This window comes from Melitaea cinxia, chromosome 3, assembly GCF_905220565.1.
Source record: "Melitaea cinxia chromosome 3, ilMelCinx1.1, whole genome shotgun sequence".
NCBI classification, from domain to species: Eukaryota; Metazoa; Arthropoda; class Insecta; order Lepidoptera; family Nymphalidae; genus Melitaea; species Melitaea cinxia.
In genome coordinates this window covers 16,775,164-16,788,399 of record NC_059396.1, presented here as the reverse complement: position 1 = coordinate 16,788,399, position 13,236 = coordinate 16,775,164, and the positions used below count along the sequence as shown (strand labels likewise).

At 33.5% G+C, this 13,236-nt stretch overlaps 1 protein-coding gene across 1 annotated transcript; it reads right to left on the bottom strand.

The window, feature by feature from the left end:
- Window positions 1–10,516: 10,516 nt before the first annotated feature.
- On the bottom strand, window positions 10,517–11,579 carry LOC123669624 (larval/pupal rigid cuticle protein 66-like). Its single transcript, XM_045603223.1, has 2 exons — window positions 11,537–11,579; window positions 10,517–11,180 (listed from the first exon to the last, which is right to left on the bottom strand). The coding sequence occupies exons 1-2, from the start codon at window positions 11,546–11,548 to the stop codon at window positions 10,668–10,670; spliced, it is 525 nt and encodes a 174-aa protein (XP_045459179.1). The 5' UTR covers window positions 11,549–11,579; the 3' UTR covers window positions 10,517–10,667.
- Between the last annotated feature and the right edge of the window lie 1,657 nt (window positions 11,580–13,236).

Here is a 13,236-nt window from a genome sequence, read left to right as displayed (position 1 = left end):
TCGTAGTTATTTGTCATACTATTTACACAACTTTCTGAATATGCATGTTTACTTGTGTCAATATTAATGGTTATTTGTATTGTGTATTTTAAATTTCATATTTGCATCGTTATACAACACAAAAAAAAGCTGAAACTAAAAATTAAAAATAAAATATCGTCAAGAATTAAGAACGTTGAAGAAATTACCCACTTGAAAATATATATATACCTACAATAGATATACATAGACAAGCATATCATATATTAAAACTTATAAAAATAAATATTACAATATAATTTATATAGCATAGTGAATTCTGCTTGCATATAAAGTTTCAACTGACTTCAAAAGAGGAAGAGGTTTTCAATTGGACACTATTTTTTATCTGTGTTACATCTTAACTTTTTACTGGGCGCATCAATTTTGATCATTCTTTTTTTAATCTAAAGTTAGTGTTTGTGATGTGGTTCCATTTAAATTTAGAACAATTAATATATAATAATAAAGTAAAATTGAAGTCGTTTTTTTTTTATTGAGAGTAAACACAATTCTTACACTTACTTTAGTTACAAGATCCGTTGTCTTCACGAGACTGATGTGAAGCGATGTGTCAATAAAATTGTCAGCAGTCACTTGCAGTATCTCTATTCCGTTTATTTCTTTGTAGGCTTACCTTACTATTTATATCACATGTACTATATAAGTATTTAATTTTCTATTCCATTTTTTATTCATTTAAATTTTCCTTTTCTCTTTTAGTTTATTAATTTAAAATCACCTATAAAGAGAAATGATGTTAATTTTTTTTCTGTTACAAAATTCATAACATAGGTGCAGAAAAAATTATAAGTAAAAATAAATATTTCATTTGTAATTAATAAAAAAAGTTACACTTCTTCAAAAATATACCTGCGTTCCTTCAAAGTTGCTACACTAATCTGGTTTGAGGTATGTGAACAAAAGCTTTCGTTTCTAACACAAATTTCAAAGCTTTAAGCTAGCTATGAGAGTAACAAAATTTGTAAGCTCACAACCAGCTTTGAGTTCGAAAAAGGAAAGAATTGGAAATTTTCATTTTGAAATGTAATCTTCCTTAGTCAAAAGGAATTCTTCTCTTTGAATTTCTTCACATTTTAAAAAGTTACCCTTTATACTACTTCTCGTGTACAGTTTTACCTTTGTGCTCAAAAACAAAACAACTTAAGGGAATTATTTTCCCAGTTATATTTATGCTTTAACTTTAGGTCTATAGCCTTAATAAAAAAAAATCAATTATAATAGAAACAATCCTGAAAATATTAAATATAATAAGTTTGCAAATAATATTGGTCCAAATCAGAGTAGAAACGAATAAAAAAATAAAAAAATGTCGCTCCACTAGTTACCCAACTAGCTGATAGACCAATCCTCGATCGCCTAGTTGCCCGATTAATTGATGGTCTTCATGTTATTCTAGTTGTTTAAAAATTTTCTCAAACTGATGTAAATAGAAAATATAAGTAGTTTGACTAATTAAGTGACTGGTTGTCTGATAAGTTGTCCGACTAGTTGGCCTACTATTTGACTCACTGGATGTTTGACAATTCGTCATTGTCGGACAAATTGCTTACATATGTCGGATACCAATATTGACCTACGTACCATCAATTTCGATTCGAAATTTTACACAAACAATTTCTCATATCGATTTGGTAACTTCTTAACCAAGCTCTATGAAACAAACAAATTGTGTCTTTTCTAATGTTCTTTATCGTGCGCTAAGTATGTATTAATTTTTTATCACAATAGACAAAATTACAGTCGTACATACCTTATTTTTATAATTTTAACGTTTTTTAAGTATTTAGAATGCATCGCTGCTTTAGCTACGTTTATTGCACGGTCGGACAAGAAAGTGGTGTACCAGTAAGAGCAACCGTCACGTTACAAACAGTAATAATCGTTATCAATAATAAGATAAAGACGGCAATAGAAGTTGTTAGATTGATCTGCAAGCGAAACTAATCTTTATCACCTATGAATCTCCAAGCGGTATTCAACCATACACCATTTTTACAACACACACCATTGTACACCACTTTCTTGACCGACGGTACGAGGCGTATTTGATAGGTTTTGCTAAAAGTAAGATTTAAGATACCGAAGTTCCGGAACTATTGGACGAGAGTTTTAAAGTTGAAACCGTAATTTTAGTACGTGGTATAAAAATATCACATAGGTAAATTATTACAGGATTAAGAACTAATAGAATGACATAAATCTATGTAGAATGTATTCGCTAACGTATTTTTTTGTGGAAAATATTATTTAAAAGCAAACAAAATTTTAATAAAAGTAAATAGAATGTCATACTCACGTATCTTTACAAAAATAAAATTCAAACATACATGGCTGACAAATTCCAGCATCATATATATTAATAGGCTAAGGTTAAGATGTTTGCCTCCCTTTTTAGAAAATAACCTCACAATCACTTCACATAAATTATATATTATTTTAATGATAATTTCTTGCTCTACCAGCATCAATAACTAAAAAAATTATTATAGCTTTTGTTTTTGTAAATTAACTAATTATTTATTAATGGCTTTAGTTTTGAAACAAAGTCAACATGATTCACGGTCAGTAATTTTTTTCTTTGTAGTGCGTATTATTCGCACGGGTATTGCTAGTTTATTATTAATCTGTTAAACGTCTGTTTGATTAGTCACATTTACGAGTTTAGTGCCTAGTGCCCTACTGTTTGTCCCGTTCAAGGTTCAAAACTCATGCCTTGGTCTTAATAAGGCATTGTTAACACAGTCATTATGATAAATAATAACTGCATGGCTTCAACAAAAATAAGAAATGGACAATTAAATTCGCGACTATAGCATAAAACGTACTTACGCCTGCGTCAATATACTATTAAGACAAAATCCTATAAAAGGAGAATTTCAGATAAAAGAAAATGAAAATGTTCGGAGTTGAATAATTAAAGTAAAGTTAAACTTGAGTTAAGCTTAACTTTATTATTTTATTACCGCTAAACTTAGACCAACAAAATTTCCATCTACCTTACCTGCTTTAAAAAATAAAACAAAATGAGAAGTGCTATATCTATGACGAGTATACGACATTCTTGTTGTCCTTTGAGTAGTTATTCATTATCAACATTTAACTTTCTCTTTTAAGCTGTCAATGTAGAAAGATACCTTTTAATACATAATTATATATGCAAGTTGAACATTTAAATAAAGAGATGAAAAGTATTGTTTTTACGATTCATTCGCTGTCGTGCCATTTCGTGACTCCCGATGGATCCTTCCGTGATCCTTCTTTTACATGGACCAAGGGGCATATGCCAAGCAGTGGGACGTTACAGGCTAAATCGTATGGCTTTGACTCCCGCTTTTTCGGTGACACGACATTGCAGACGCCAAGGTCATATTAAGTGACACCCGTTAATACCGCGAGGTTAAAAATGATAGTCGTAGTTAATCCTGTAGAAGTTATTGTTCTTAGTAACTGTGAACGTTTAAAAACTTATAAAAAGGGTATAGATGAACAAAAAAAAAAAAATTTAAAGTTTTTTTGCGTTTTTATTACCTTTTTAATATGTATATGGAACATATTTGACTTTTGTAACCCACACATTAACTAAATTAATGGTAAATGAAACGGTATAATTTACATTTATTAAAAGAGAGATATAGTCAGCCTGTCTCTATGGTGTGTTTCATACCGGTTCTTACATACTACACAGAATTTATAAATTGAATCTGGTTGTCGCTCCACATTAACTTTAGCAATTATATTACAGTACCTACATTTTATAGTACCTACCATGTTGACGTAAAATGTCTTAAAAGCTTTCTCTAATGAAGTGAATTCAGATTTGATTAGATTAATATCATAATACATCAAAATGCTTACAATATATTTTTGTTTGTTTAAATCGATTTGATAATATTGTTTTTGCATTACGCAGTTGATACATAAGCTATAAGTTAAAATATAACATTCACCGTTCAAAAATTCTATCATGTAGGAACAGCTAGTAATAGATAGATAGATAGATAGATACTCTTTATTGTACACAACAACAATCAACACAATAACATATTACAAATAAATAAATAAAAATAAAACAGTGTACAAAGGCGGTCTTATCGCTAGAGTAGCGATCTCTTCCAGACAACCTTTGGGCATATAGGACACAGCGTAGTGAAAAAGCGGTAGGGAAGTGTATACACTTGAGACTTTACGCGTGAAAGAATCCCAACGTCGCAGGAGTAATTGAATTAAAATTATTTGCAAGTACATATTATGGTAACCACTGCTGTTCCTTACGTATTGTAATATAGTAATTGTTCTGCGAGGTTTTATTCGTTTTCATGTTAACTCTTCTTTTATTTTTGTCATTTCGTCGTAAGAGTCGTTTTAGCTTTTATAAACTATTATTTTTCTAGAAATTCAAGAGATTTAAGAGGATTCAGTATTTAAAATAATGGACAAGTAAGCTACTTTCGGAAAAGGTGTACAAGTTGCTCCCACTTAGAAAGAAGTGCTTGTAGTTTAGACAATTTATCAAGTTAATGTAGATTTCAAAGCGTTATGGGAGAGCAAATTTATCTGTCTACCTCGAAATATTAAATTTAATGGTCTTTTATTAAAAACAAATTACTATTTCGAAAACGCTACCAAAGGATCTCTTGTACTCCCCGGTCGAGCATGGGAAAGATCCCCTTAGATCAACTTGCCCGACAGTTGTAAGAATATGGACTTTTAGGTGTAGTAAATTAAAAGACCAATTTATTAGAGTTGACAATGTTTTTAATTTGTATAGAATATTACATATTACTTACCGCGTTGGCGCAACGGTTACAGCCATGGATTGTACCTGTTGCGCTGGCGGTTGCGGGTTCGATCCCCGCACACAACAAACATTTGTATTGGCCATACAGGTGTTTGCCGTGGTCTGGGTGTTTGTGCAGTCCTTGTGGGTCTCCCCACCGTGCCTCGGAGAGCACGTTAAGTCGTCGGTCCCGGTTGTTATCATGTACACCTGATAGCGATCGTTACTCATAGTAGGGAATATATCCGCCAACCCGCATTGGAACAGCGTGGTGGATTAAGCTCTGATCCTTCTCCTACATGGGGAAAGAGGCCTATGCCCAGTAGTGGGATATTACAGGCTGAAGCGAACATATTACTTACAAAATTACTGTGTGTATCGGTGACAAAAGACTACGAACTATCGCGAAGATCATCTCGTATACTCATTTCAGAACATCTTGCCCCAATTTCTATTTTTTTTTTTTAAATTTGTTCTATATCGTAATCTGTATATCTTCTGCTATATTAAACTGTTAAAAACATAAATATAGTTCATTAATAAGCTGCTAATAAAAAATCATTGTAATTGACTGCCTAAATAAAGGCTACCCAATCTTGGAAGCGACCTTACCTTTCAAACCGCACAATTTTGATATTTATTTTCACCAAAATACACTCGTCACCCATACTGTCATTACAAATTATCTGGTATCTGGAGCTACTAGTAGGTAGGTACATATATTACCGAAAATAACGGCTAGACGGAGTTTATAGTTTCGCTGCAATTGAAAAGGATCATCTTACCTTATAGAATCACCTCGTACACCTTTCTCTTATGGATATAAGGGAAAGGTGTACGAGGAATAATTCTATATTGATTTTATAAAGAGGCTAAATTTGAATTTTGGTTTTGTAATGGGCAAACTTACTACTGGACCGATTAAAAAAATATTGGCTATATTTAATGAGAAAAAATGCAACAGCCAAAACCGTGTAATCAACGCGAGCGAAACAGCGGACAGAAACTAGTATTATATAAAACGTCAATGGTCGTAGGCGTTTCTTGTAAGTTATTTTTAACTTCGCAATAAAAATTTTGTTATAAAAACATTTTTGACAGCAAAATCCTTAAGAGGAAAGGATACCGGCTCTTTCTCCATACAAGCGTAGTCGACTGTTTCCTCCCTGGAGAATGACACCAGATCAAATATTTTTGCAACATAAAACCTGCCCCTATATAGCAGAAGGTTTTTTTAGTTAGATTAAAAAAAATACCATTTTTTGGGGAGAAAATAGTCGATTACGAAATGCGGTTTTGGTCAATAGTTATCAACCTAAAACGGTCTAAGCTGCAGTTGTCACTTTCTTGGCGCGGGGTGCGGCGGCGGCATACAGTGAGACAGGAATATTTTATTCAATACCTATTTCTCAGAAGTCTCTCAGGTGCCCTTTCCTCTTAAGTGAGCGGTGAGCATAAGAGCATCCATACATCTATCCATCCATCCATCAGCCTTTAACGGGCCACTACTGGACATAGGCATCGCCTAATGTTCACCACTTTACCCCTTTAAATCCAGCAGCTTTCCGCTGGATTATGAGCGTAGTGGCTATGGCACCCTCCCCCCTTATGATAGGCACGATAAGAGCATATTTTAGACTCCCGTAAAAGTAGTATCGACATTCCCTAATAAAATGGGTTTTCTATTACTTTTACATCAAAGTTTTGCAGATAATACTTTTGGAATATTACGTAACAAAAATGTAATAGATACGAATCCTTAAATTGAAAAAATGTTCCCTGTGATTTTAGCGAAATTATGTCCGTCAATGATACAAAAAAAAGCCATGAAACGAAGTATTGAATTGAAGGGTATTATAATTTCAAATGACGTCTGTTGACCGCCTTTACTATGTGAATACATATGTATATTTACACACGCGCGTTCACACACGCGGTTTCACAGGAATGTCGGGATAAAAAGTAGCGTTTGTGTTACTTTAGATCTCCAGCTATTAATGTACCAAGTTTCATTAATACCGGTCCAGAAGGTATTGCGTGAATGAGTAACATACATACATATATATACACACACACACACACACTCGCATTTATAATTTTTTTTATGGTCCCGTAGTCATAAAATAGTACTATTTATTACGAATATATATAGTCATGTAGTATGAGTTTATCCTTGTGTTACAAAGTTTTCTTTTTAGAAGAATAATAAGCAGGTGTTTAATAATTGTCATAACGACGGTTGCTGTAACAAAATCTGATAGCTATGAAAATTAAAAACCATTTAGAACTTCATTAAAAAGGCGTATTTTTTTGACTAAATTCGACATTTTTTGTTTCTTATAATTAAAGGAAAAGATTGAAGTCTTTTCTTTACGAATCATATACCATAATATATGGATAGCATGCGATGTAGGTTAGGTTAGGTTAGTTAAAACTAATAACCAAAAAGTGTTAGTATTCTAAGGTACGTGTGTGTTGTAAGGTACTACAGAGCCCTAAACGGCCGAATCCGATTTGCACTTTGCCGTTTGTTGTTTTTTCTATCTACCCTCATGGTCGATTTTTCCATTCCCGACCAAGGCAAATATTTGTATAAACTGATTGGCGTGATAGATTGATTGGAGTTCAGGAAAATTATTTTTGCTTTCGTAGTTGCTGGATTGATTCTTGCTCGTTGTAAATATACATAATTATGTATGGGCAAAAAGTTTTTCATAATTATTTATTTGCACTAATTGTTTGATGTTGTTCTTGATAAGTTGATTTTTTATTACAATATTTTAGCCTTTTATGTAAAAAAAAAAATTGAAAATATGAATCTTTATTTCGAAAATATGAAAATAATTTTACATTGAATATACAAAGCTATCTATGTATGCGTAAATATACATATGTATTCACATATACTTGTATTAAGTGTTGATAGATAGGGACCAAAGGTTGGTATTAATAGCTGAATGTAAAAAATTGGCAATCATGTTCTAATTTTGTTTAGTCGTGTTATATATAACATTACCTGTGCTGTGTGGCTACGGCACTAAAGAATTTAGCCACCCTCATCATCATCATCTCTTCCCGTGGGTGTCGTAAGAGGCGACTAAGGGATAACACAGTTCCACTACCACCTTGGAACTTAAGAAGCCGACCGATGGCGGGATAACCATCCAACTGCTGGCTTTGAAATACACAGGTCGAAGACGGGCAGCAGCGTCTTTGGTGCGACAAAGCCAGTACTGCGGTCACCAACCACCATTTTTTCACCATTTCACGTTATTTTTGGCGTAAACTTGTGGAGGCCTATGTCCAGCAGTGGACTGTATAGGCTGTAATGATGATGATGATGATATAACATTACCTGATTACTCACTGATTGATTGTCAAGACATTTAGGACTTGTAAACTTGACGATACTACATTGTTATGCTGATGAACCTGCATTTGACAGTTGCCATTATGCAAGCTACCGATTATTATATCAGAATCTGCACTTCATATTATTTCAAGCTTCCTGTAATTTATATTACTCTGATATGTATACGATATTTTAAGAACAAAAAGATCTCTATATTTTACATTATACGTTACTAAAAAAATCTACAGCTATATTTATATATTATTATCATAGATCCATTGCAATTATAATCATTTTTGTAATCAATAAATAAATGGCGGTTTTGTATATTGTGATAATATTCCAAATGAAAAGTAAACGAATAAACGACCAATTATATGAAACGTTATTATGAATTGCATCGTAATTATGACCGTTTAGGCTCAGTTACTATTGAAGGTTGTTTAGACATTGAACAAAAGTTTGAGCGAATTTAGTATTAATTGCATCATAATATACCAGTGCATTTATTGCATCATATTTCATAAACATTTTTTAATATCATATCAAAAATCGACCGTCCCAGCGGGGATCGAACCTGCATCTCCAACTGACCGTGTCGGTGCTCTAGCCAATTAAGCTATGGAACGATGTACTCGATAGATCGAAATTTTTGATATGATGATTTTATATTCGGTCTAAGCAACCGTGGTGCTGTCTATAGTGAGTTCTTTACAGAAATCCGTACCTAACTATTCAAAGTTTCATATTACAATGAAAATCGTCGACAGGAGAAGACACCATGCTATTATATAAATTAGAATTTCTTAATGTGTGGGTAACACAAAAATAAAAATCGTACAAATCATATTTCATTTTTAGCTCATAGTATAATTTAGTCTACGTTTATTACAATTTTGTGTCATTTCCAGTGGATTAACTTGGACTTTGGTGTAGCAGTGCGAAGAAAATCTCAATTAATGACGTCCACGTCTAATTATATAACTATTTTACAAATTGTAATGGCGCTTAAACGATACTTTCCTTTTTAGGGTTTCGTACCTAAAGGGGAAAAACGGGACCCTACTACTAAGACTTCGCTGTCTGTCCGTCCGTCCGGTCATCTGTCTGTCACCAGGCTGTATTTCAAGAACCGCTATAGCTAGATAGTTGAAATTTTTATAAATTATGTATTTCTGTTGCCGCTATAACAACAAATACTAAAAACAAAATAAAATTCAAGGGGCTCCCATACAACAAACGCGTTTTTTTTGCCTATTTTTGCTCGATATCAATATGATCACAGGTAATCAAAATACTTAATTGTATATTTACTTTAATAATCAATAGTAAAATTATAATAAAAAAAATTTAGGGGGCTCTCATACAACAAAAGCGATTTTGCCGCTTTGACCCGATATTAAAATCAGCACTAGGTAAACGCTTGAAATATTCACAAAATATTTAATTTTATTTAACAATTTCATATTTTACAGAACAATTATTTATATTTAATTTAATCAATGGCACGGATCACCCTTCGTGCTCGAGTCCGACTCGCACTTGGCTGATTTTTCACTCTTCAATTCATTAATCAATATGGTGAAATGCCGTCTTTGTGGTATAACAACTACAAGAAATATCTTGATTGTGATGTTATGGCGTTTTAGAAACTTATTGTCTTAAAGTTAAATGATTTTATTGTAGAGCTTTCATCTTGGAACTAGTTAGGTTTAGTTCACTCTTAAATTTAAAGCTTATGAACTGTTAAAGCATTATCCATTATTAGTTATTTATCAAATACATTGTGGGTATAGGTCGGCTTTAGAATTTAAGACAGTGTTTCAAATTTAGATGTTGATCTTCAGAATTTTTTTCTATTTTTTTTATAATACGATATCATCATCATCATCATCATTATAATCATGCTGTCTACCATGTCATTATGGCTATATATCATTATACCATATTTTAATAATAATAATTAATAATGTTCTGTATTCATTTATATCGTGCTAAAACAAAACTTTTGATTATCTGTATAATAAATAATAATTTATATTAATGCTAATTTTAATAAGTTTACGTTTTTAAGTTTAATTAAGGTCGGTAACAACTTCGCTTTCCACTCGTTACTTTTGTTTGAATATCAAAACTATTCTTGCAAATTCCATCACTCATTACCGTTATAATTTTAATTTAAATTGATATTACTATTTCATAAAAGGTGTAGGAAGTTATAAAAACAAAGGTTTTTAATTTAACAGCTTATTCAAAATGTAATTATTCTAGCAATTTTAAACACCGTTGCAAAATATCATAAAAAAAAATATAAAAAGGATATCTTTAAATAAAAGTAAATCTTTACGCTCAAATATTTTATTTATTGTACTTTAAATTATATTTACATGAGTATTAGTTTGCCTCTTCAGTTGCTTAAATTAGATTCACTACTCCATCCCGTTTCGATAGGATCATTTGTCATTTATTATTTATTTGCTAAGATCGTCGATAAATTCACCATTTAAGACCTGCGGCGTAACCGAGTCCGTTGATGCCATAGCCGTAAGACTTGTAGGCAAGAGGAGCAGAGTAAGCGCCGTATCCGTAAGAGTTGTAGGCCAGAGGAGAGGCGATCGCGCTGTAGGCCAAGGGAGCGGCGGCGTACGACTTGTAGGCGAGAGGGGAGGCATAGGCGCCATAGGCTACGGGAGCAATACCAGTGGCGTATGTGGCGATGGGAGCGGCGTAGGAATGAGCGATGGGAGCAGCGTGGGCGACGATGGCAGGGTCTTTACGGACGATGGCGTTGAAACCGGAGTGAGCGTCAGCGGCGTAGTCGACGACGCGGCGGGTGCCGTCAGACTCCAAGAGCGAGTACTGGCCGACCACGTTATCGCCGACGCGGGTCTCGTGCTGGCTCTTCACATCGCCAGTGTGAGGATCAGCTACTCCGTAGGAGAAGCTGTTGTAGTTGCCGTGGATAGCGCTGCTTTGAGCCACTGCTACCAGCAAAGCGAAGATTGCAACCTAGAAAATAAATGTTTACATAAATAAACTAATATAAAATATTTACTCGCTGAAGCTGAATCTGCAACAATACCTCACTGTGGGTCGACGTTTTCTTTAAAAATAATTATTGCACCTGACTTAACATAATCGTCGAAGCAATGTGATTACTCGCAAGCTTTGTTACCCATAACATTACAGACATATAAAAATTATATAAAAAAATTAAATATATAAAACTTTTGAAAGAACAAATAGCTACTCTGGATGGGAATAGAACCCGAGACCATTTTTGTAAAAGTAGCTTTACCACCACAACAATCGTCACTTTGTAACGGTCAACTAAATATTTAATTTAATATTTATGTTTCGGTTACCTTGGAGAACATGTTGTATTGTTTGTTTGCTGTCTGTGAAACAACTGACGAATGTTGTAAAATTACAGCCTTTTTATAGTTCTAAATTTTAGAGATACGAGTGCGATCTGATAAAATTCGTAGCAGGAAATTGTGAAAGACTCACTGGCGGTGACCTACGCTTACAAGGAAACTACATTATTAAACACGTTACTATTCTATAATTAAGCGCGTCGATGTTTTGTATTGAAGAGGTTTTTATTTAAAAATATCAAAATTGTTTACGACATTGGCTACAATGAGCCTATGAGCTATTTTCGAGTGTCATTCTACAATCACGCGAATAAATGTTTCCATTGTTTTATTTCCGAAACTTTCCTTATTTTCTTTTTATTGCTGCTCGTTGAATAGAAAAATTAAAAAAAAAATCATAACACATGGGCAAAGACGCCTATGCCCAGTAGTGGAATATTACAGGCTGAAGCGTAAAAATTAATATAGGTATCTTGCATAGGTATTATTTATTTTATTACATAATTATTTGCTCACAAATGAGCAACATAAAATCGATACAATGATAACTTTTTTTACGAATAATTCATTTTTACCGTTAGATAGTACAACTTTTTACTGAAGTAATATTTTTTGTTCGGCGTCTAAGTACTTTATTATGGCGTTTAAACAAGCAATACACATATAGGTATATTAACAGTATATACATCTATCACACACTGTACATTGTGTGTTTGTACGTAATATTGTATGTAAGTACTATCAACTTACACCATCGTATAACTTATAAAAAAACTGATTTCTAAATTTAGCGGTAGCCCTATTAATAGTAGTTTATATCTTACGAATTGTAACAGTTGGATTTTTTTAAATTAATTTATTTACTTTTTTTAGATATGGTCCATAATTAGTCGTTATATGTTAGTATGACAAAGTAATCTTATATCTAGTGTTAGTAATAATAATTTATTTTAGCGAAGATATATTAGATAAATAAATACACTTCACTAACATTTGTCCCCAGGAGGATTAACTTCTACACGATAGACGTACCACAGAATCAAGTTAATATCCGGAATAGATGACGTCAACATATTATAAGTCCGGGAACAGTCACAAACGCCCAGACCACGAAAACATCCGCTTAGCCTATAATATGACGCCGCGTTGGCGCTACAGTCACAGCACTGGTTTGTGGCTGTTGCGCTGGCGGTTACGGGTTCGATCCCTGCGCATGACAAATATTTGTTTTGGCTATACAGATTGCCACGGTCTGGGTGTTTGTGCAGTCCTTGTGGATCTCCTCACCGTGCTTCGGAGACCACGTTAAGCCGTCGGTTCCGGTTGTTATCATGTACTCCTGATAGCGTTCGATACTCATAGTAGAGAATATATCCGCCAACCCGTATTGGAGTAGCGTGGTGGATGAAGCTCTGGTCCTTATTCTACATGGTTAAAGAGGCTTCTGCTCAGCAGTGGGACGTTACAGGCTAAAGCGAGCTTATAGTATTTGTCATGAGGGAGAATCGAATCTGTGAATGTCAAAGCCATATCAAAATCATAGCCCGTGCTGTGATCACTCAGTCTAGGCGTGTCATCAATAAGTAATAAATAAATATCTGTAAGATACACACGCGGTCATCTTTTTCTTGGGTAAGCTACATAAAAGCTTCTGATATGGTTAAATATATTTTTTACATAATAGGTAC